Source organism: Carassius auratus, unplaced genomic scaffold, assembly GCF_003368295.1.
Source record: "Carassius auratus strain Wakin unplaced genomic scaffold, ASM336829v1 scaf_tig00012608, whole genome shotgun sequence".
NCBI classification, from domain to species: domain Eukaryota; kingdom Metazoa; phylum Chordata; class Actinopteri; order Cypriniformes; family Cyprinidae; genus Carassius; species Carassius auratus.
In genome coordinates, this window is record NW_020524305.1 from 41,613 (window position 1) to 66,423 (window position 24,811).

Here is a 24,811-nt window from a genome sequence, read left to right on the forward strand (position 1 = left end):
GGTGCTCTTCATTACAGTACAGAGCGTCTTCATTCTGCACTTGCTTATAGCATGGCACTATTGGATGCATTCCCCACTGGCGCAATGGGTGCTCCAGTTACTAACGTAACCTCGGTTCCCTGAGATAAGGGAGCGAGTTTTGCATATGCTGCTGTGCTATAAGGCCTCATGTAGATGACTGTCACTTCAGTCGAGAGATTCTGACACAGTGGGGCTCAGAGCCGACTTATATAATTTTTTTTCCTGCTCAGTCAATTATATGGCTGAGATCAGTTCTAATAAACTTTAAAAAAGTAAAGTGAACATATGCAAATAATTAGCAAAATATCTAGCGATTTGATTCCCCAGTATAATTCAATGTGTTCAAACCAAATTTAATTATATTTGATTCTGAGTAACACCATATTTATTTAGTTAAACAGTCAACATATTTACCACATCTAAAATGCACAATGATGAGCATTAGACTGCAATATTCAAGACTCATTTATTTTCAGAGATTCAGAGATTGACATAATTATTAAAATTAAACAAACTGTACATTTTATACATACGATGAAAGTGTGGTAGATATTAAAGCCATCAACCATTACAAAATAAAGAACTATGTTTATCTGGGATGATGACAACCAAATTAAAAGCAATACAAACATTTGCAAACATTCACTGACAAAACACAGCAACACTAAATAATTGTTTCCAACACAACAGCCAACAAATCAGAAAAAGAGCTCTGAGAGGGAAATGTGGAACTCATCACTGATGAGTTGTGGTGGTTATGAAGTTTCTATCAAACTGTTCCAAAGTCACAATTGGATCTGAGCTGACCAGCTGGATTTATTAAGACTAGTGATGTAGCGAAGACGACAAGGGAGTATCTCATGATACTTTGAACATATCTTTTGAGCAATTTCATAACATCCCACAAATAAACACTCCTCAACACAAACCCCTCATTATTTAACCTTGGTTGTCATGGAAAAGCAGCTTTTAGGCTAGTCAAGCAGATATTTCAGTCCAATGAAGTGATCCAACCATGCATTTTAGGGAAATAAAAAAAGGTGAATTTTGAGAAAAACTGTAAACTCTTTGACAGGCTAAAACTGCATAGATTAAAGAAAATAATTTAAGAAAGTGTTTGGTCTGAAAGAAGACAATTGTGTTGATGGCCGACAAGGTAAGCTGGTCCTATGTCTCTGTGTACACTGATGACATTTGGCTCAAGCCGCGATCAAAGCCTCCCACCTGAAAGAAAACACTCTCCTCTGTGCCCGGTGAGAACTGGCAACCTGATCCTATGATGTCCGACACCAAGCTGAAACCTTTGCATTATGGAGAAAAGGAACATATGGAACAATACGTTACTTGTATTAATCTCTCAGAAAACATGGAAAAAAAATGTCCTGTTAGGCCACAAGTACCTTCAGGTAATAATTATGCTACTAATGTACCCCCTTTGGTGGGTAGATAAGGTGGTTGTCTCTTTAACGGTACTACCCAATTTTTGCTGATTTAAAATAAACTTATTTATTAACAAAAATAATGTGTAGGGTACTGAAACTGAAGACAAACTTGATGGGTAATATGGGATAGAAAAAACTGACAAGATGACTACCAGCTAAATCAGCTTGCCTGTTTCTAACCATGTTGCTTATTACTGGTGATGTTGTCCTAAAATAAAGCTGACAATATCACTTGAACTTAATTTATATAGATTTAGATATTACTTGATAATTATTGGTTTTGTATAGCTAAATGTGTAGTAACATTTTCCGTTGTTCTTTGATTTTTCAAAGCTGAAATACATTCATTTTAAGTCTCAAAATTTTGCGTGGGGCAAAAGTTGAAACAATGCTTTCTGAAGTCAGTTTATTTATTGGTTCTGCAGCTGATTCATTATTTAATTTTTTTTTTTTATAATAGACACTGTAAACATCATTTTAGTTATTTTCTTTTTTAGTGGCAATACACAAATTACATTTATTTTGGAAAAACGAATCAAGTCCTTATAGACTTTCCAGACTTTCAAACTGACAGCAGAAGGTCTGTGAACCTTGGCTGCTTTGAATGGCAAGGACTACCCAAGAGGCCATATGACTGACAGATAAAGTGACCAATCACGTTTCGTCTTGTGCCACTTCAGGTTTAGGGGCGTGGAAATGTCCCCACAATAACAGATGTGTGTAAAACTCTTGGATGCATTCCAGATTCTATGCCGCAAACTTATTTCACATACTTTTGAAAATCCAGCATTTATTTTATCCTGATAAGCACTCATTATCACAGTTGTAAAGACGACGGCTTTCTTCTTACATGAGGGGGTTTGGTGTCGCGGCATATTTGTTTCAAGGTGGAACTTTAAATAACACGACAAATACATCTCCCAGAAATCCTGTAGAATTCAACCAATCTGAATGACAACTTTGAAACTCCCGAAGTGTTTCCAATTTTGTGTGCAGTATGCATCAGATCTTCAGCCAACGGTCCATGGGCATGACATCTGAGGCTGAGACTAACAATGCTTTTATGTCAATAGCAGAGCTTTGCACCATCACCAGGACAAAGATTTCCCCATGCAGATTTCCCAAAGGTTTTAAGCTGGTCATACAAATTTGCAGTGTTGACCACCAGAAAGCTGCTCGGTTTGAAATTAACTTTTTGTGAGCTACATTACTAACAACCAACTGTCCAAGTTCATCAAAATCCATCAAAATTTCATTAATGTGACTGCAGTTTAAAGGTGTATATGTGTACCTGTGGAAGGGGTGCTGGTGGAACAGCTCATGTGGAAGCCGTTGTGTGGGTTTGTGTTGAAGCTGTGGGACTCTGCAGGTTGATGGCCTCCACTGATGGACTGGTCCATTCTGTAGCCGTCGCCAAAATGGAAACAGCTCTGAAAGTTGCCACGGTAATCTGTGCACACATACCCATACAAAGTAAAAACAACAGAACTCAAATGTCATTTAAATGTGGCTTTCTCCTATACGTTCAAAACTTAAAATAGCTCTTAAGCAAATCCTGTATTCCTGTATGCATTTCTATTTTTTTATTATTCCTTTGTTATCCCCTTGTTTGCTTCCAGGAGTGTTCAACAGGTAGTCTCTCTCAGATGGGGGTCTTAGATTTGAGGTGGTACACAGATATATCTGTGTCCTGACAAGGAAGTTCACAGCAGTTCTTTTGACAGACAGCTTAGCTGTTTTGGATTGGGGGATTTTAAAAGAAAAAAGTTTCCTCTTGTGGTTCCAGGCATCCCCTTCAGCCCACATGTTCTGGCTAATGCACAGAGCACTGCAGAGACTACACCAGTTTTCTCAACTACTATCTGAATCTCTCTGACATGAAATTCTCATGTGCTGACATTAAACATATGTGTCATATGTGATATGGAAATTTCTAATAATAGTTAATAAATGTTAATAAAAATTAAATTAAAGTTAATAAAATTATTCATGGTCAAAAGTTTGCAGAAAAACCTGTAAAAAAAACAACTTCATCTACTTGTATATTCAAATAAAGTAAACATAAAAATCAAATTATATTGTTAGAAACATTTGGAGATGAACTCTTACTGGACTCAAGCAACTTAGCTTTACTTGATTATCCATACATCAGTTGTTTCAATTTAAAATGTGACTATCAAATATGATACATCAGAGGGACATTCATTGGTTCATCTCAATAGTCTGCTATATTTTTTAAGATCTAATTAATTTATCTGCAACTTCAACAAATTGCAAATTTTTGCTCATTTTGGGCATGTCAATATAACTGAAGTGTTTTTTCCCTCCTTGAGTTTGAGCTCCACATATCCTATATATCATAAATATGAACCATGAAACCTGATGTATCAAATATGATACTTTAGATTTTTTTTTATAAACCTTTAATAAAATGTTCAATTAAATTTCACAAATAATTACAAAGAAATGGAAATTAACACACCGAATTAAGATTTTAAATGTAGAAAGACTGAAATAGTATTTTCTTGTAAAATGTAATCCAATATACATCTATATTTACAGTGCCGTTATAAATCATTTTAAAGGAAGTGCTGGACTTTTAATGTGTGTTAAGACTGCCACACAATAAAATCAGAGCAAACAAACGCAGTTCTCATACCCTCACTTGAAGGCAGGCTGTGGAAGGTGGTGTAGGGTTTATGGTGAGTGTGAAGGTGTTGCTGGCTCGAAGAGGAGTTCTGTTGCTTCTCTAGTGTTGGTGGAGGAGACGTAGCGGCCTTCAGCAGATTGATCCCTGGAGACAGCAAAGCTCCAGACAACCTACAAGAGAGAAAGTAAGCATGAACTATTAAGATTAATGGGTGGAAGACAAACAAACCAAAATACAAAAAAACTATACAATTTCACATATAGTATATAATGTTTAGTCCTGTGAATATTACTTTATAGTAATTTTATTGACTTTCCCCATTTTACCTTTAACCCTGAGAAAGATCTAGGTGGATTACCTCAGAAAAGGAGTCAACATTATTTATTTATGTTTTCATTTATTCTTTTATTTACTCTAACATGCTTTATCCTTTTCCAATTCTTGTTTTAATGGAAAACCATGAGCCTGGTTTTGATTGAGTACAAGCCCATTCTTCACTCCAGATGCCACTTATACATAACATGCCCCTGACTTACTGTACACTGTGATGGCTTTGGGGAAGTTATGATAGCTTGCTCATGCTTGCACACAATGGAACAAATAAAGGCTCTGTTAGTGCCATTAGATGCAGCTGTCACAAGCAAGTCTTCAAATATGAGACGTGGAGTGCCAACCCAATGGCCCTGTGAAGTTGTTCCTGCCCCCTAAGTCAAGTCTCTCTGCCTTTAGTGCACACATCAAAGAATCATATTCTAAATTTCAGAAATGAACAGAGAACAAAAACAAACTCAAAGAAATCGCCTGTTTAAACAGAAGTATGACAAACAGATGCTCATCATGATGTTGTTATGGAAAGAATATTGAGGACATACAGTATAATGTAATATATGAAGGGTCTGAGAAAAAATTAAATTAATGCACTTTACTGCCTGTTTGTTCTCCCTAATAATATATGAGAACAGTATTTATAAATATGTTCTTTTCTTACCTAAATACTAAAGTCCTTACAGAATAAATATTAGAGTTTTGTGGCTTTTTCCATGGCCCTTAAAGCTAAAACCCATTCACTGTATATGCTAGTCTACTCCCAAATACCGATAAAATTAACTTTTAGGAGATTGGTTCAAAAGTTTGCTGTCGGAAATATATTTTTTAAACAAATTAATATTTTTATTCTGTAGTTACACAGTAAATTTAACAAAAGTAACAGTAAAGACATGTTATATAAATTCTGTTCTTTAGAAATTTTCAATTCATCAAAGAAATCTGAACGTTATGTATCATAGTTTTCACAAAAAATATTAAGCAACACAAATTTTGTCAATATTGGTAATAATAAGAAAAGTTTCTTGAGCAGCAAATCAAGATATATTAGCATATTAGAATGATTTCTGAAGGATCATGTGACACTGAAGAAATTATGCTAAAAATTCAGCTTTGCCATCACAGGAATAAACTGCATTTTAAAATATATTAAAATAGAAAACAACATTATTTTCAGAACAACGGCATGACAGGACAAAAACAATAAAACCAATTACAAACGAGGCAGTTGTTGCATCCAGTGGGAACATTATTACTGATTATAATGACTTATACCGTCTTTTTATACGTTGCGTTGCATATCACAGGGTGTAAACATAAAACCATGTCTGCATTTGTGATAAGAGAGTATGATACCTGATCCTAAAATTGTGGGTTTGAGTCTCGGGCTGGCAATTTTGGAGAAATTACAGATAACAAGTGCTAGTCTACACTGCTCAAAACTCGTGTTTAAATCATCAGTGGCAAATCCTTTACATATGTAAACCTACTTACATATCATGAGTCAGAAGCGCCAGACTGTCCTTGCAAAGAGTGAGGAACGGCCAGCGGCTTGAGTGAGGAACAGCCGGCAACTAAAGCGAAGAACAACCGGGGGCTAGATTGAGGAACGGCTGGCTACTAGAGCGATGAACAACCGGGGGCTAGATTGAGGAACGGCTGGCTACTAGAGCGATGAACAACCGGGGGCTAGATTGAGGAACGGCTGGCTACTAGAGCGATGAACAACCGGGGGCTAGATTGAGGAACGGCTGGCTACTAGAGCGAAGAACAACCGGGGGCTTGATTGAGGAACGGCTGGCTACTAGAGCGATGAACAACCGGGGGCTTGATTGAGGAACGGCTGGCTACTAGAGCGATGAACAACCGGGGGCTAGATTGAGGAACGGCTGGCTACTAGAGCGAAGAACAACCGGGGGCTAGATTGAGGAACGGCTGGCTACTAGAGCGATGAACAACCGGGGGCTTGATTGAGGAACGGCTGGCTACTAGAGCGATGAACAACCGGGGGCTAGATTGAGGAACGGCTGGCTACTAGAGCGATGAACAACCGGGGGCTTGATTGAGGAACGGCTGGCTACTAGAGCGATGAACAACCGGGGGCTAGATTGAGGAACGGCTGGCTACTAGAGCGAAGAACAACCGGGGGCTAGATTGAGGAACGGCTGGCTACTAGAGCGATGAACAACCGGGGGCTAGATTGAGGAACGGCTGGCTACTAGAGCGATGAACAACCGGGGGCTTGATTGAGGAACGGCTGGCTACTAGAGCGAAGAACAACCGGGGGCTAGATTGAGGAACGGCCTGCAGCTTACGTGAGCAGCAGCTGGCGGCTAGAGTGAAGAACGGCCAGCGGATTTGACAAAGGAGCGGCCAGGGGTTGCGGCAACCACATGTGATGACCCTTGGCTCGACTCCAATTTGTCCACAGTGAAACCTGCTAGAGAGAGAATAAAAGGTACGCCTTCTTTCTTTGCGTGAACATCTGGGCAGCGTTTTACAAATCTTCCCACATACAGTAATGACGTAGAGATGTGGGGGAGTGTTTGAATGAGCCGTTTTTAGGGGGGTGTGGACAAGTCTTAACTTTTATAAAGAATCTCTCTCTGGATTTGAGACTTTAGTCTTTGCAGCTTTACAGATCTTCTTTATGCACCAAGAGCTTGTAACACTCCAAAGTGAAAGGAAAAATTTAAATCGCATCATATGACCCCTTTAACTAATAATGGCTATGTTAAAAGGAAATGCACAGACCTTTCGATATGTCCCAGACAAACAAAAAAATAACAATAATAAATAAATCAGTGATTATTAGGCCAGTGATATGGTCTCATGTGAGTGATTTTAAACATTTTATAAAAACACTGTTGCTATAATGAATAACACTTTAAACAAAGGAAAATGACTGAACTGAACAGACCTTTAACATTTAAACAGACACATTATAAATTTCATTTAAATTGCCTTTTGTACTATCATCCACAGAGTTAAGCCTAGCTAAGATATAATGTAAAATTTGGATTCCAATGAGCTCATAATTCTGTTTTATTAATGTTTCAGGCCTTGTGTGGGAGTGATATTTCCCATCATTCATTTGCGCAGAATCTGATAAGGACTTCCTTGGCTGTTACATCTGTTAGACCATTATGTCGTTTTCACTGTTAGCCAAATTGACATTCCAAGGAAAAGATATATATATATTTTTTTTACTGTTCTCGGATGTAACCCCAATGAGTCATGGGGCTTTTCTCAGACAGCCATGTTTCACAAGGCATGCAGCATATACGTTTAGGAATTTGAGTTAGCGGGCTAACTTGTGTTCGTATGCAGGAAAGCTGTTCGGATCTAGTCGCTGGCTGTGATCTGACGTGCGGCCATGTGTTTCTGGGGAGAGCTCGGCGGCAACAATCGCCCTGGGAGCTGCTGTCAGCACAAGCTCAGGAAACTCAGGAAGTTATACTGTTCATATTTTTACAAGCAGCATCTATGTGCAACTAAAGTGAATCACGCAATAATCACTAACAGCTGCAGCTCACTAAGGCTCTAGGAATGAGGGGAATCTTTCATATGAAAGATCAATCTCTCCCTTCAGTATTTACCTTCACTCATCATCTGCTTTTACCTTCTCAGGCTCTTTTTGTGACTATACAGCCTATCCCGTCATAAGAGCTTATTTGCCTACTGACCAATGGCTCATCCAAAAGTTCATGTTCATCTAATCATCAAAAGTGATAAAAAAAAGCATTTGGTTAGCTCGAGTATGACACTTATGTCGAACTCAGAGTGCCTCCCTGGATCTAAATAAGGAATAAAATAAAATAAATATGATTGATTCTGGAGGACTTTTACATTGTTATTTAACATTAATGTTTTAAATAAATGCTGTTCTTTTGTACCTTTTAGTCATCAAAGAAACCTGAAAAAAAGTATCACGGTTTCCATAAAAAATATTAAGCAGCACAACTGTTTGATAATAAGAAAACAATGTAAATGAGCACAAAATCTGCATATTAGAATGATTTTTATAAGATCACATGACACAAATTCAGCTTTGCCATCACAGGAATAAATAACAAAGAAAATATTATATATTAATAATAACTGCAATTATTGGGTTAAATGAGAAAATATCAAGTAGATATTACAAAAAGTAGCTTTAGAAAGAAATATTTTATTTGATACAACATAAAATGTACTACACATAAACGTTTAGGCTACAATGGCCTAACATTAACTACGAAACATAAACAAAGATAATCGGAGGAATGATGTTCATATGATGAAAGTCATAACCAAATCAGCTTGGTTACCAACAGACTTCTTTTTCTTAGTTACCAACATTCTTCATTATTTTCTTTTATGTTCCATAACAGAATCTAAGTTATGCAGGACTGAAATAACACGAGGGAGTAAATTATCACAGAACTTTTCTTATTGGGTGAACTATCACTTTATTATTATTATTATTATTATTATTATTATACATTTTTATAATTTTTTCAATGAATAATTTTGTTGGCTAAATTTATCAAAAACAGAAGAAGCCTATTTAAAATACAACACAATACTGACTTCTTATTTACTGAACTGTTGTTTAAAATCACATTTGCACTCGTACTATTCGGATATAAATAGCCCTCGTGCGTTATCGTAGTTTTTCATATGATATAAATATAAGACAAAAAAATCTTACAGGGCCTTTTTTATTTTGCCCCAATATTTTACATTTTAAGGGCATATAAATGCATTTTATATCACACAGTGAATTTGTTACCCTGCATAATTTTGTCAACAGTCAACTGTATTAAAATGTAAGATGATTACACAAACATGCCAATTTCCTTGCAATTGAGATTTAAAATAAATTCCATAAATTTTAATTAAATACATTTTAAAGTAGATGTTTGTTTGCATTTTTCATTGATTGCAGAGGCATTAATTCAACAAATTATAACTATATCCTTTCAGAACCAACAAAATGGGGAATTATGTAATGCAAAACTTGTATTTAATGACCTAACCCTTAATAGTTTGCTTGTATTTCTTCAAAGTAGCAGAATTAGTAATAAAGGCAAAGTGCTGAATGTGACTCCATGGGAACTTGTAATGAATATCCCAGAGCAGAGCATCGCTTAGTTGACATGAGTAAGTCCTTAGCACATCAGACATGATTCAGTGAATGTGACTCTTCTGTACATGATTCACTGTTCCATGTTAAAGAACATCTACGTCTGGCTCAGAAAGTCACCACCAAAAGGTTCAAAGAACTATGGTCTAAATGGGACAAACTGTAGCAACTTTGATCTAAAATAAATAAATGAAATAAATCACATTAATGTAAACAAACCAGCACTGGGGGTTTTAAGTTAGCTTTACACTCCTGACACACATTGAAAAGTTACATTTAGGATGATGGAATAAACTGTTATTTAATGCAGTCTGTGAGGTTCATGAAAAGCTCTGTCGTTTTCATATCCCTTAGTGTCACGTTCCAGTTTAATCCCTGTTGGAGGGGTCAAAGACCTTACAAATCGTGCAAAAGAGGTGCCGTTTTCAGAAGTGAGGCAATCCTTATGCTCAAACAGACACAAATCCCCCAGGAGTTGGCTGGAGACAAAATAGATCAAGATGGAGCTTTCCCCCCACATCCTTTTTTGAATGAAGATTCATGAAGATGAGTGCTCTGTTCCCTGTTTGTCTTGTTTAACCTATCAGGTTGTGCTCCTATGGGAGACAGTGTGTATGAGAGAGTGTGGAAATATGCCTGGTACCTCACGATAAGCTCTTCTGATTGTAGAATGAAGTGACCACTGCCTTGCCATGGGTCAGTAGGAACCTTTCTAGTTCTGGTTAGCAAACTAAAGCCACTCGTGAGAGATCAGGCCCCTACTGATCTGAGCCTATTGCTTGTTTCTAAACACTCAAAGGCTAAAGTGCTCAAATGCTCATGTGCAGTCAAGCAGGGAAATTAGCTTAAGATACAATGTTTCACTGCAGCTACTGTTTAGATCAGGGAGTGATACTGAAACCTGCTGTCTACTCAGGGAACCATGGTTACATAGGTAACCTGAGACGTTCACTTTCAAAGGAACTTTGAACTGCATCCTCTAGGGGTCACTATGGGGCACATTATACCCATGCCACCATGCTAAGGTGAATGCATGTCGAAAACCATGGCGAGTACTAAGTACCAACTCTACCAAAGCTTTAAGGGAGTTGCCCCTGGGATGTTAGATGGCTGTCTGTGACATTTTCCTCTGCGGCTAAAGGCTACAGGCCTAGGTTACATACCCCAAAAACTTACCTGTTAGGGCCAGACTCCTGGGCCTGGGGTAGAGCTCAAGGCTTGGAATCAGGAATAGATTCCTTTAAGTGGATATGACCAAGAGCCTAGCATCATACAAAGTCTGCATGAGCTTGCTGAAGGAACTGTCTCAACAGATCCCTGGTAGCAACACCCTGTTAAGGTAGGTATCAAAAAGATACATAGGTGAAGTTGTGCCGAAGGTGGAACCGGGGTTTTAACCAACCCTAGATAGGGCACGAAGCACGTAGCCCTCACCATATAGGATTTAAGAAAGAATGCAAAGTACTATCGTGCGAACTTACCACAGTGTGGATTTTAGAAAGTGTGAAGACTACATGTGCACACTTACCATAACATGAATTTTAGAGATACCGTTCTAAATGTAAATGGTGTATCCCAAGAACAATTTATTTGAGAATCATCAACTCTATCTATTGTATAATGCTGGAATGGCTAGCAGTAAAATACCTAGCTGAGGGAGCAACACTCCCAGCACTCAGTAGAGGAGAGGGGCTCATCCTACAGCATGATTGTTAGAAATTTGAAGTTAAGCGTACTTCAAGCTTAGGGCCTATGAAGGGCCCGGTTCACCGGATGCTGCCGGTTCCAGATGCTCTGGGAAAACAGACAACTTAACTCTTATGTGAGAGGAGAACTTTAAATTCAGAAAATGAGTAGCATGCTCATAGGCAAGCCTTTGATAAAGGGAGGCACTGCTACTACCACGACCACAAAACTACCACGAGAACAGCCCACGGAGCGAGGAATCCAACTCCTCAGAAAGGGAGAGAATTCAAACACTCGAAAGAAGCACCATGCTCACAATAACCCTCAATGGTGAGGGGAGCGATGCTTCAAAAGACACAGACACACTGGTTAAGTGGAGCCCAAGGCAAGTACCAGGGTCTAAGCCAACTTCAACAGAGAAAAGGAACAAGGCTAATAATGCGTAACCCTTACCATACAGGATTTCAGAAAGTGCGCAAAGTGCTCAGCGTGGACACTAACCACCATGTGGATTTCAGAAAGTGCACAAAGCTTAGCGTGTGCACTTACCATAGCATGGATTTAAGAGCTTCCCAGGCATCTGCTCACAGATGCCTGGAAGTACTGGGCCAAACTGGAGCGGCAAGCTCAAAAAATAACCCTCTGAGATGAGGGGAGGACTGCCTGAGACAGCATTCACAAGAAGTTTCTCGCAAATGCCACATGAACTTCCCGCACGATGCCTCAGCAAGAGGGTATATCCTGGTGACCAGGAAGCCCCTCAGGGCAACCTAGCTATGGCGTACATGAACTCCTAAACGCTGTATACTTCAAACAAAACAGTCAATGAAGATGAAGAAGAGAATGACCTGTTCTCTCAGCACCTACTTATACTATAGTCACACCGGTAGTGACATCAGGAGCTGTCACCGGCCAACATGTTTTTGGTGTTTTTTGAATGTATGCTTCAGACACAGGTCACAACGAGGCATTCCCCACAGCGACCCCTAGAGGACGCAGTTCGAAGTTCCCTTGAAAGGGAACTGTAGTATTGTGTGATATTATAATTAACAGTTATATATTCTCAAATGTAATTTATAAGTCATGACAAAGCTGAATTTTCAGCATCATTACTGCAGTCTTCAGTGTCACATGATCCTTCAGAAATCATTCTAATACGCTGATCTGATACTCAGTAATTAGCAAATATTAGTGGTGCTCAATTATTAATAATTGTTCTTATTATCAGTGTTGAAAACATGTTTATGCTGCCAATTTGCGTATGAAGTTTTTTCAGGATTCTTTGATGAATCGAAGTGGAAAAAAACATTTATTTGAAATAACATAAATTATTAGTAACATTATAAATGTCTTTGGTGTCACTAATTAAATTTCGTTGTTTCTTTCTCTTTTTTTTTTTTTCTTTTTTTTTTACCTAAAACTTACCTCAAACATTTGAATGGTAGTGTATCATGTTTTCACAAATACATTAAGCAGAAAAAATATATTTAACATTGATAATAATAAGAAATGTTAACGAAGCATAATAGAAGGATTTATAAAGGATCACGTAACAGTGAAGAACACATAATTCAGCTTGACAAAAAGTACTACTGTTTTTACTGTATTTTTTTCAAAAATAAATGCAGCTTTGCCGAACACAAAAGACATCTTACAAAACATGAAAAAAATTTAGTGAATATAAACGTACTCCAATAAAACATATAAAAAAATGTTTATCCTCTCATCAATACAGACCTGTTTCTCATTATCATTAATGTACACCAGCATCAGCTATTCCTAATTTTACTCTAAAACTGTCAACTACAAACATGTAAATGAAGCCATTGAGATGCCAATGCCACCCATTAAGCCCCTCAGCACCTCCAGGCTGGTGAGCACGTTCCTCTGAGCAAAAGCTGAACACTTCTGCATCACTCCATCTCAAACTCCACACAAAGGAGACCACTAAATGTATTTTCTCTGGCATATATTTTAATATTAGCTTCACAAAATGACACTAGTATTTGTGAAGTAAAAGGAGTCTAAATGGGCCATTTCAGCCAGGGTAAACACATTTAGCAATGAGGTCAGAGGCTGCAGCAGTGGAGTCGAGCAAGTTAGATAATTTTATCAAAATGTTTAACGTCCTGCTAAACCATTTGGGAAAAACAAGAGCGGCAGCTGCTGTTGACTTTGGCAGCCAAGCGTATACTCAAGGCTTTAAACATGTAAATCAAAATGATCCATCTTCAAATGTAAGTAGACGTTTCATACCTGGTTAGTTGTAGGTCCTGGCAGAGATGCTGCATTGGACGGATGACATAAAGCATGCTATGCATGCGTATACATCTTTGGTCGGGAACCCCAGCTCTAATGACTTCCGCAAATAAGAAGATGGACATTTTCTTAACGACTGTATGGGGAAGTTAAAATATTACAGCTGACACTTAACTTACTAGGTGGATAAAATACTATAATGTTTAAGCTCCACGTATACTCATTACTTGCCAAAAAGGTTCACGTACACCTTCATCTCATGCTTTGTGTGAAGGGTATGTATAATCTTAGGTTTTCACAGACTTAAACCTTCAGCATCGGTGAAAAGCAGTCCTCTGTACACTTGAATATGTCATGTGACCTTCAGTGCAATAGCATATAGAGTTTCATGCGTATTCCCTGAGCTGTTTTCATTCAGCTTTCATTCCTCTCCAAGTAGTAGTAATTGTTTGTGGAGCTTTAAAATGGCTTGCTAATTTTCTTGAGCATTTTCTACATTCTTTCTGCGACCTGGAAAAACAGCTTACCTTCCAAAAAGATTTTAAAGAACATGACAACTCACTGCTGCCTGGGCAGATTTAATGGATGTTGGAGTATTTTTTGCTAGAAATTGTATTCAATGGGCCTAGGCTAACGAAAACGTAATTTTGATTCAAATTTCAGGCTAAAGAAATATTTACACACATTAACAATGCATTCTAAGTAGCCCTAAATGTTTTTTCCCCCCTGGGAATCAGACCCACAACCTTGGTGCAGTGCTCTACCAGTTGAGCAAACAGGAAGAGAAAAAGAACAAGAGAACTAGAAAGAGTTGCACAGCTCATTATTGTTTCGCTCATTGTTTACAAGCTCTTGAATTAGTTTCCATTCTCAAGATGTGGGTTAAATTGGTTAATTTACTTAACACTGCACATTTGCTTTCATTTAACTGTGATAAAGAACAGGAAAATCCCATTTAAATCTGATGCTTTAAAAGTACAGATCTATTTTCTCTCCTTTCCTCTTTCTCATTTCCAGCATCTCTGTTTGTCATACACACTTTGCGTCTTGATGACACATTGGATTTGCAGCTCTGGACTTGGCTGGTCCAGAGGGAAATCATGGTTTTTAATGGGTAACATGCTTATATTAGTCTTCATTGTATTCCTCCTCTGAGCATTCCAGAACGCTAAACGCAACTTGAAGACAGAGAGGAACAGAGGTGCACTTTTTGGGAACACGGTCTTGCTTAAATTACACAGCACTGACACCTCAAAACTGAAACCAAGAGCATAGAGTTTGTTTATGTTGTGTTAGGGGGACATTGGTTTAATCTAGATTTGCTGAATAAATACACACCGAAGCCAGAGCAAGAGAAGAGCGCAGCCACAAGCATCAAATACATTGTAGGGTGTGTGTTTTAGGAGCGTGTTACAATGCAAACAAACGTTCTGTATGGACAAGGGAAAAATCTGCCGGTGGTGCTTTGCATGGTAAATAAATCCAGGCCCCTAAATCAATATGGTTCTTACACACAGTGAAAAACACATTAGACGAAACACATTACCAAAGAAACTCTCCTGTTATAAGAAAAACCTGGAGCAATGCAATAGTAACAAGAACCTGGATGTGACTAGTTATTCTGAAGCATTTTGATGACATCAAGTCATGGGTAGGTGCTTTTCATAGTTATTAGGTTTTAAAATAAAAAAGGTCATTATTATTCAGGTGTATTTTTAGTGACCGTTTCTGCTGGTAACATAGTACCAGTAGGTGGCGACAAATAAGTGAGTCAATGAAATAATTCAAAAACACTGATTTAGAAATTAAACAAGTGACTGTCTTTATGAGTCAATAAATAATTCCCTCAAGCAATTAGTTCAAAATTTAAATTAAAGGGGGGGTGAAATGCTATTTCATGCATACTGAGTTTTTTACACTGTTAAAGAGTTGGATTCCCATGCTAAACATGGACAAAGTTTCAAAAATTAAGTTGTAGGTTTGAAGGAGTATTTCTGCTCCAAAAATACTCCTTCCGGTTTGTCACAAGTTTCGGAAAGTTTTTTTCGAGTATGGCTCTGTGTGACGTTAGATGGAGCGGAATTTCCTTGTATGGGTCCTGAGGGCACGTTTGCCGGAAGAGCGCGCGCTCCCGTATAGCAGAGCAGAGAGAGGCTGTGCACAGACAATCACTGATCAGAGCGAGAGCGTCGCGAAATGTCACAAAAGGAGTGTGTTTTTGGTTGCCAGGGCAAGACAACCCTGCACAGATTACCAAAGAAAAAACAGCATCAAGGGACCAGTGGATGGTGTTTATTTTTACAGAGCATCAACGGAGTTTGATCGGAGCAAGTGTTTGTGTTTGTTCCCTGCATTTCTAAAATGCTTGTTTTACAAACAAAGCCCAGTTTGACGACGGATTTGCGTATCGTTTATTTCTTAAGGATGATGCAATCCCAACGAAAAAGGGTCACAAGTGTGTGTTGGAACCACAGGCGGTGAGTAAAACTGCTTAAAATATCTCTGCCTCCTTGTTAGTGCGTTCCCCTCCCCTCCCCTCCCCTCCCGGAGACCCGGGTTCGAGCCCCGCTCGGAGCGAGTCGTTGCTGCTGCTGCTCTCGTTCAGTTTCAGCCTTCACAGCTGTCACAGCTTCCAAACGCTCTCAACACAAAAGCCTACTGGCGCTCGTGATTCTTTAGCTCCGCCCACACGTCACGCCTCCAGGCGCTCATGTTTTTCCGGGAAAAATCGGTACAGACTATCTTTCTCTTATGAATATAATAAAACTAAATACTTTTTGGATTTATGAAGGATGCAGTACTACTCTATAGGTACTCAAGATTAACAGGATATTGAGTGAAAATGAGCATTTCACCCCCCCCTTTAAACATTTACTCAATGATTCATTCAAAATACAGATTTATTGAGAAATACAGTCTGAATTCAGAAAAATAAAACATACTAGCATACTACTATTTTTACTACATCTTCATATGGCATAAAATACTTATAGTATGCTAGTACACTATTCTGAATTCAGCCACTGATTCATTCCAGAAAGAAAAACATGGCCCTGTCTTTAAGAGCAAATCAACTGATTCACTCAAAAACACAGATTTATTCAAGAAGGAAAATCTTTTTACGTGAGTCAATTAATAATATACTCAGTGATTAGTACTCAGATAGACTGAAACAAATAACAGTCTTTAAGAGTGAATCAATGAATCATTAACTTAACCGATTCCTACAAAAACAGTGGATGAATTCAGTATACTGCTTAGTATTTGTACTTTAAAAACAGTAAGAGTAGTATGCTGCCCTCAATTCTTTTCTTAAAGTCTTTATGAGTGAGTCAAATTCACTCAATTCAAAAGCAATGATTCATTCAGGATGAAAAAGTGACTACTGAGTGAATCATTAAAGACTTTTTAATTAGACTAAAATATAAGATTACATCATAATTTTTTTCTCACTTCGTCAGACATCTCAGATTGTTCACAGAGCATATTGCAGGATTGCCTTTTCCTCAAAGGATCCATGCAGTGTCAACTTGGGCAACTATATCTTTCAGAGATATACTGTAACGGCCTTTCTGTCACAGCTCACTCAGTGGAACAGAGCCAATGTGTGTAACTATGACTACAGTGCTATCTGTTACTGTGATGGACTTCATCCATTCTGACATCATCTACATTGATCTCATTCAACTTGTGTGTATGTTAGAGCAACTGGGAGTAAATGTGACGCTTAGTGCGTTAGGAACTCACCCTTCTCGGGCGTTCTCGAGGACAGACAACGAGGAGAGATGGTGGGGGCTGCCGATGTCGTGGTCCAGGCGGGGCTGCCTGGGGGCCAGGTCAGGTCCAGAAGAGAGCAACTCAAGTGGGGCTCCATTGTGTGTTGTGCTGGAGCCGGCGTACAGGCCTGGAAGACAAACAAAACTAATGTGCAAAACATGCCTGATAAACCTCAAGGAGCCCTCAAGAACAGCACATTGACCAAATTAAATCCCCACAAAACAGCCCTTAATGGCAACAAGCGCTTGTTATGACAACACAAACTCACCAAGGCCCTTTTGGATGAAATTAAATGTCCCTGTTAGTTGCTGTTAGCAATTTACCGTAAGTGATTTATGTTGCTATGCTGAATGGATTTGATTGACTGTTTCAGTTTTGAATGTAACATCTTTGAAAGATCAGTTCAATTTTAAGGGAATGGCAGGACTGGTAAGTATAGACAGATCTACTTGAAGCTACTTGTATTGAAATGAAAGGAACAGTATCTTTAGCCAGGGACACATAACCTTGAAGCAAAAATCAGCAGATGTATCAACTTCATCCACAGTTTATAATGGAAATAACAGGGTAGATCAGCTCCAACTGCTCCAAATGTCATCCCACCATTAAAGCAAACCAGGCCAGAAGAAATTGATAGCTGCTTGTTCCGTAAAGGGGCTTCTACCGTCCCCAGGCTTCTTGTGCAGCCTGAGAGACTGACAGGCGGACACTCTTCCTGGTTGCTCCGGCTGTTAATGTGTTCCTCTGAATTTGCCCAGTAATTGTTTTCCCAGAAGCCCTCTGTAGGGACGACTGTGCACTGACAGTCGTCAGCGGTCCGTCCCAGCACCCCTCTTGTTTGTGCTCCTCTTCATCGGCTTTATGGTGAAAGTGGGGCCCATCTGACAGTTTTCTGAACTGGTTACAAACTTGATTCATTACCCGAAATCATCAATCAAAGTCTTTAAATGCTTTCTCCTTTAGCCCTAACATCTGCTACCAGACTGGGAAGCATTCAACGTGTAATGGCCATGATTGCTTTAGTTGTTATCTGCTGGAGAGAGGGGAGGGGGTGCACCAGGATGCAGAATCAGACTCTAAAGGCTGAGAGTGACTGTGTGAATTTCTAAATAATCAGTACATTAATTAATGCACACGTTTAATAATTAGTACAAGATTGAATTCAAATTATAAGCAACTTGTAAAAATGCTTTAAGCAATTTTTTTTTCTGTGACGCAAATGCATTTATATTTCTGAAAAAGTTATGTATACATATCAATTATATTTAAAGAACATATATATATATATATATATATATATATATATATATATATCCCACAAATCTTAACAGTATTTGATATTATAGATAAAAAAATAGACCGACAGACAGATAAATAGATGATAAGAAATTACTGTTGAAGAATCCATAACTAACCATATCACAATAAATAATTATGGCATGATCAGCATATGTTCAAGCAGCCACAGAGACTGCACAGCATTGTATGGAGCAGCCAAATGCAAACGTCCACAAAGGCAGAACACAGGACTAGAATGCACTTTATACGTGCAAATTGCACAGTGATAGAGGTACCCACTGTCCACTTTGCTTTTCTTTTTCTACTGGCCACAGAACAAAGCATAGGGAGAGGCAGAAACATCAGGAACATTAAATGCAGGCATCTTGGCCAGACCCAACCACTACTTCTCCTCTAAACAAGAACAAACAGCCACAGTAACATAACAGGTCCTTCAGGCTAAAGACATTTGCACACTGAAGCAACAACTTATCCTCTTTGAACCGAGCAAATCAGCGAGACCGTGTAAGCCAGGACATCTATTTTTCCATGGCACACGTTGGAGGCGATTTAGGCTGTTGCAGTGCGAAGTGTGTTTTGTACAAGGATGCTTTAATGATGGGGAGTTCTGCAACTGCCCTTCAAATTACTCTCACGCGGTCATTTAGAGTCTGTTCTACCTCTCTCCTGCCTGAATATTTGCTCTTAAAAGAATAGTTCAATTTCTGTCATCATTTAGGGCATTCACATTTGTGGTTCACTTCTCTTTGTTCCTTTGGTAGAGGACAAAAAAGAAAATTATACATTTAGTTCTGGTTCGAATAGTGTTCATACGGTCATTTTTAGGATCGATCCTAAAGTTACAAAACTAAAACAAGGTGCTTTTTATATTTTCCAACATAACTTGCTGAACATTCAAAACAATCCTGTGTATAGGGTCAAATGCACTCATTGTATGTGCGTACATATGATGATACTTTTACCGGCTGAGAAATTGTGAAGAGCTTATGAAATGTGTCAAAACATGGAAGCATTCAAACTTATTCAAATAACCCGTAATAACAGAGCAATCACACCAGGATTTGTTTTAAAGGAACCAAAGTTTCCAAGTGTGAACACATTACTCTCATATCATTCAAGACCTGTATAACTTATTTTCTTCCACAGTTAACTTTATTTTTAATTTTTTTGTGGAGATGAAAAATTTAGATTTTTCTGACATGAATTGCAATTTAAAATGTGATTTAAAATAAATAAATAAATAAATACATACATACATACATACATACATACATACATACATACATACATTATATATATATATATATATGCTGTGAATGTTTGTAGATATGCAAAGCTTGTGATATAACAAAATGACAATACAAATTATTTAATATATTAACTTTGTTTGATATTTGATTTAGTAGCGATAATAATCATAATAACAATAATTATTGTTGTGGTTATTATTATTAAATAAAAATATTAAACAAAATAATATATATAAAAAATAAATAATATAAAATAATAAATAATATAATGATATAAAAACAATATTTCACTGTAAAATGTAAATTATATTAAAGGAAATAATAAATGATAATAATAATAATAATAATAATAATAATAATGATGATGATTATTTTTATTTTTATTTATTTAATAATTTATTTGTATCATTTATTATTATACGTTTATGAAGATGGTTGATGGATGATTTATCAGTAAATAACGATTATCAGTAAATAAAAACTTACATTTCCGTCTGTTGCTCGTATAAAATCTGGTTTCAGAAGACCAGAATGTAGTCACATGGATCACATTTATGATACTTTAATGATATCTTTTTTGAAGCCTGAATGCGTCAGTCCCCATTCATTTTAATTGCACAGATGAGAGAAAGCAACACAGTTTTCATAAAGTTTCCTTTTGCTTTCCATTAAAGAGATAAGGTTTGGGATGACAGAAATGTTTGTAAATGATAACAGAATTTTCATTTTTCTAGGAATTCTAAGTTTTGCCTTTTCATGTAATCTCCTCTTCTGACAGTGTGTTCAGCATTATGATAAGAACAAGCAAAAGAGCAAGAAAAATTACTTATATGGAGTACCAAAATACTGTGGTTAAACTTATGCAAAACAAACAAAATACAAAACATGCAAAACCTTAACCTCCCTCTCTAAATCAAAGACTTATGAGTCATAGCTGGGTATTTTAAGGTAAGGGTCCTCTAGCTCCAATTTACCGTGAATTGCATAACATTGGAAGTAGCATGGGAAAATTCACATCTAACGCAAATCGTGCACTGCAGCTGTTTGTGATATTATCAAACCATATGGTCTTCATAACATTACAATCCCCTTTATTCTGTCATGTCCATTTGAGCTGTTAAATCGTAGCTTATTGGTTTTGGATCACATAAATGGTTCTGCAAGTGAACATACACTTCAACACATCTGGGTTTTGGTACATTCTAGGGTGGAGGGAACAATCCTCTACTCATCTCTACAAAACATCCCAGGATACATAAATTAGACAGCACATATACTCCTACAAAAACAAGCAGAAATGGATTCTATACACCAAGATCTATAGTCTCAGAATCATTTCTCTCAAGGTTTGGAAAACACCAGTTAATCACACAAGTTAAAGTATAAAATTACAGTCAACATAATCTTTGGAATCATTTATGCAATTATTAAAAAATTTCAGATAGTATTATTATGATTATTTCAGTAATCCTGCATACTATACATACTTGCAAATGTATCAAAAACAGATTTATTCACAGGCATATGTGATGAAGGTCATAGGACTGAAACATTGTGAGTGAATAAATCTGTTAAAAAAAAAAAAAAATTCAATTACCTATAGTGTGCGGGACTGATTCTTTTTGGTTTTGATGTTGGACCTGTTTTTGTTGATTGATATCTCCAATACGGTAGGAAATGAAATTAAGCAAAACAAAACCAGGCAGTTTTAAACCGTGACAGAATGCACAAAATTAAGTGATAGAATGGTTTGTTAAAGACACAACTGTTCAATTAGTGTGTCCCAAAGCTTGCATTCTTTTCTTTTAAACAATGTACCTTTTCTTCACTAAAAGAGTACATACATTTCTTTACTAAAAGAGTACAGGGCATAGAATAAGTAGGTAAATTGGGAAGCAGCATTATACTGTAGTAACAAGCCACTTGACACATCATTGTGTTCATAGTACAAACAGAGCTTCACCCAAGTTTAATAATCATGGTAAGAGCAAAAATAAAAGTGAAGCTTGTTTAAGCGAGCACCACAAATTACAATTATAATCCATGATTGAAACTAATCCATTCCTCTATTCCGTCCGATTACTTTTTATACCTCATCCACTTCACATTACTGTCAAAAGAAAGTGAATACAAAGGATAAATTAGCCGTACCTGTGAATATCTCCTGCCCAAGTGCTGGGGAACGGCCTTCCTTCCCATTCAGAGAGTGCTGAGAGGTGGCAGGGCAGTGGGGATGCTGGGAAGGGGCAGAGTCATGCAGATGCTGGATTGACAGACATTCGCTCAGAGCATCTGATTCTAAATGGGGGCAGGCCCTTAGCTGTCAATCAAAAAGATAACCAATAAAAAAATTATATATATATATATGTATTAGGGCTTTCAAATGATTAAAATATTTTATCAAATTAATCAGAATTTTCAGTGGATTAATCCTAACAATTTTTTAGATAAATAAATATAGATAAATAACAGGACACAGATACATCATTTTCATGTATTGATTCATCAATATGTGGTTCTTTTTTTCTGAATTTCAAAAGTTTTAACATTTACTTAGATCAAATTTACCTGAGCACTATGTCAAACCATGCCATTTAAATACAGATAGTGTAAGAGTTTTAGGTGAACCTAAATATAGCCACATATCTATGAAATTATGCATAGAGAAACTCGAAAGAATGAACTCAGAAACACAAACATGTGCCACCATCACATAAGCAGCACTCTGGGCACTCTTGTTTTTGGGAGGTGTTCATTTGCTCTGCCACAATACTTTAGGATCGATATTTTCACGTTCTGAAGGCTTCAAGTGCCAGTAAAACCAGCTGTAATTTTCGCTGCATTGCATGTAGGCGTCATGCGCATGCGCAGTGTGAAACACAGGACACTATAACAGGAAGAAGCTCCAGCGTATCAACTACCAAAGTCGTCTCTGTTTATCGAGCTTGGCATGAATGTATTTGAGAGTAACTGGGGTAAAACCTTAAGCTTCTTCGGTGTTTTCGTCGCTGTGCTCGCCACTGTTTTTTACTATCTTAAGAAATCAGAGATCGACGAGACTTTCCTGACCTGAATAATTTGTCACACTGCGCATGCGTGAAATGCGTTAAATTTGACGTAATTAACAACAAACAACTAATTAGCGTCGTTAACGCGCTATTTTTTGACAGCCCCAATATATATATATATATATATATATATATATATATATATTATATATATATATATATATATATAGTTCTATGTTGAAAGAAGGAATGCACATAAAAGAAGAAATAAATAAAAACCTCTGTTCCAGAGAGTTACGGCGTAAAAAAAATTAAAATAAATGAGGGGAGTCAAAATGGACTGGGCCCAAACAAAAGTCTTAAATAATAATAGAAAAAAAAAACATAAGTCTGTGGTGACATCCCACATCAGCCAGCAAAGGAAATGACAAGCTTGGAGAGGAACAATTTCTCACTGCAAACAGGAACCCTTGATTGGAAACATGAGTAGATGAGGGGAAAGACATACCCCACATACACATCCATCGCCCTGAGTACAGGTTGGGATGTCACGTTACCCGGCTACAGAGATGTGAAGGGGTCTCTTTTGCGGGTGAGCATGCACGGCTGATTTTTCCCCTTCATAAGGCAGCAAAATCTGAGTTCTGGCAGTAATCATGCATTATATGCGTCATTTGTTTAGAGTTAGGGGAGTCATATGTGTTTAGGCCCTGACTTTGAAAACTCAGATTGTAGCATGGAATTATGTTTAACTGGAAAATGATCTTCGGTCACATGAATTTGTGATGAGTGGACTGAATCTGGAGACGATTCATCACAATAAAAAATAGCCGAAATGAGCCATGACATGCAACTTGAATGTGTTATGTCATTTTAATTCCACTGCAATTAAGATTTTCATAAATAAAGCTCACAAACATGTGAATTAGATATAAAACAAACACGTTTTAACTACACGCAAACCGGCTGCAGTTCTGGGATATTACAAAGAGCACAAAACCGCACGTTTTTGAGTTGAGATCTTTGTGCAAAACTCCCAGCCATTCGTCAAAGGTTTTGGTGCTTTGCCGCAGCGTGCTATAACAGGCGTCGCTCGCGATAGGTGGTGTGGGAGTGTTTGTTTGACATCGGCCCCCAACATCTGGCCACTGGGGTATAGCGCTGCACAGCTTAATTAACAATAGTACACGCTCACATGTGTTTCTGCTTACAACGGCAAGCAAGAAGAACGCATCAGTCAGCTGTCATTTAGACTAGTGCAACAATGAGGGCCATTCTGCTTAATAATTACCCACTTTAATGAGGAATGCTCTCTTCACCATGTAGATGCTGAAATGTGGTCAGACTTGATCTATTGTTGGGGAAATGATTTTCAAAGAACCCTAGTAGAACCAACTGCACCAAGCCATGAAAAAAGACAAAACTGACCATGAAAAATATAGACTACAAATGTTTCTAAGGCCAATGGCAAGACCCAAAGATCTAATTGTACTCTGATGTGTTGATGGAGATGATTTGTAAAGATAATTTAAAAAAGAGAGAGATTGATAGATATTATGTTTTTATCCTTACCTTCCTACGCACCTGCTGCTCTTTGGCGGAGTGGATCTTCACATGTTTGCGCAGGGAACTGGGGTCTGTGTAGCGTTTAGTGCAGCCTGGGATCTGACATGCATATGGTTTCTGAAATGGAAAATACACATGAGTCTGAGAATCAAAATTATATGCAGTTCAGCCACAATGAGGACACAGAAACACACTTCTATGGACACAAAAACATTAATTACATTACAACGACATTTATAATTGAGTGGCTATAATTATAGTTTATAAGAGACGTTAAATATGGTGCACAACATTTATGAACAGACATGGAAACTAAAAATACATCACATTTTAGACAAGCAACTATTTGGAACTACCAAATTAAATATTGTGTTAAAAAAAGAAAAAGTCTATATATATAT

The 24,811-nt window shown here is 37.6% G+C and overlaps 1 protein-coding gene across 1 annotated transcript; it reads right to left on the bottom strand.

The window, feature by feature from the left end:
- Positions 1-468: 468 nt before the first annotated feature.
- On the bottom strand, positions 469-24,551 carry LOC113073637 (zinc finger protein GLIS1-like; the record flags this gene model as incomplete). Its single annotated transcript, XM_026246459.1, has 6 exons — positions 469-1,322; positions 2,755-2,913; positions 4,123-4,283; positions 17,258-17,414; positions 21,988-22,156; positions 24,417-24,551. Coding segments are annotated over 6 exons (915 nt in total), but the record flags the coding sequence as incomplete, so codon positions are not given.
- Between the last annotated feature and the right edge of the window lie 260 nt (positions 24,552-24,811).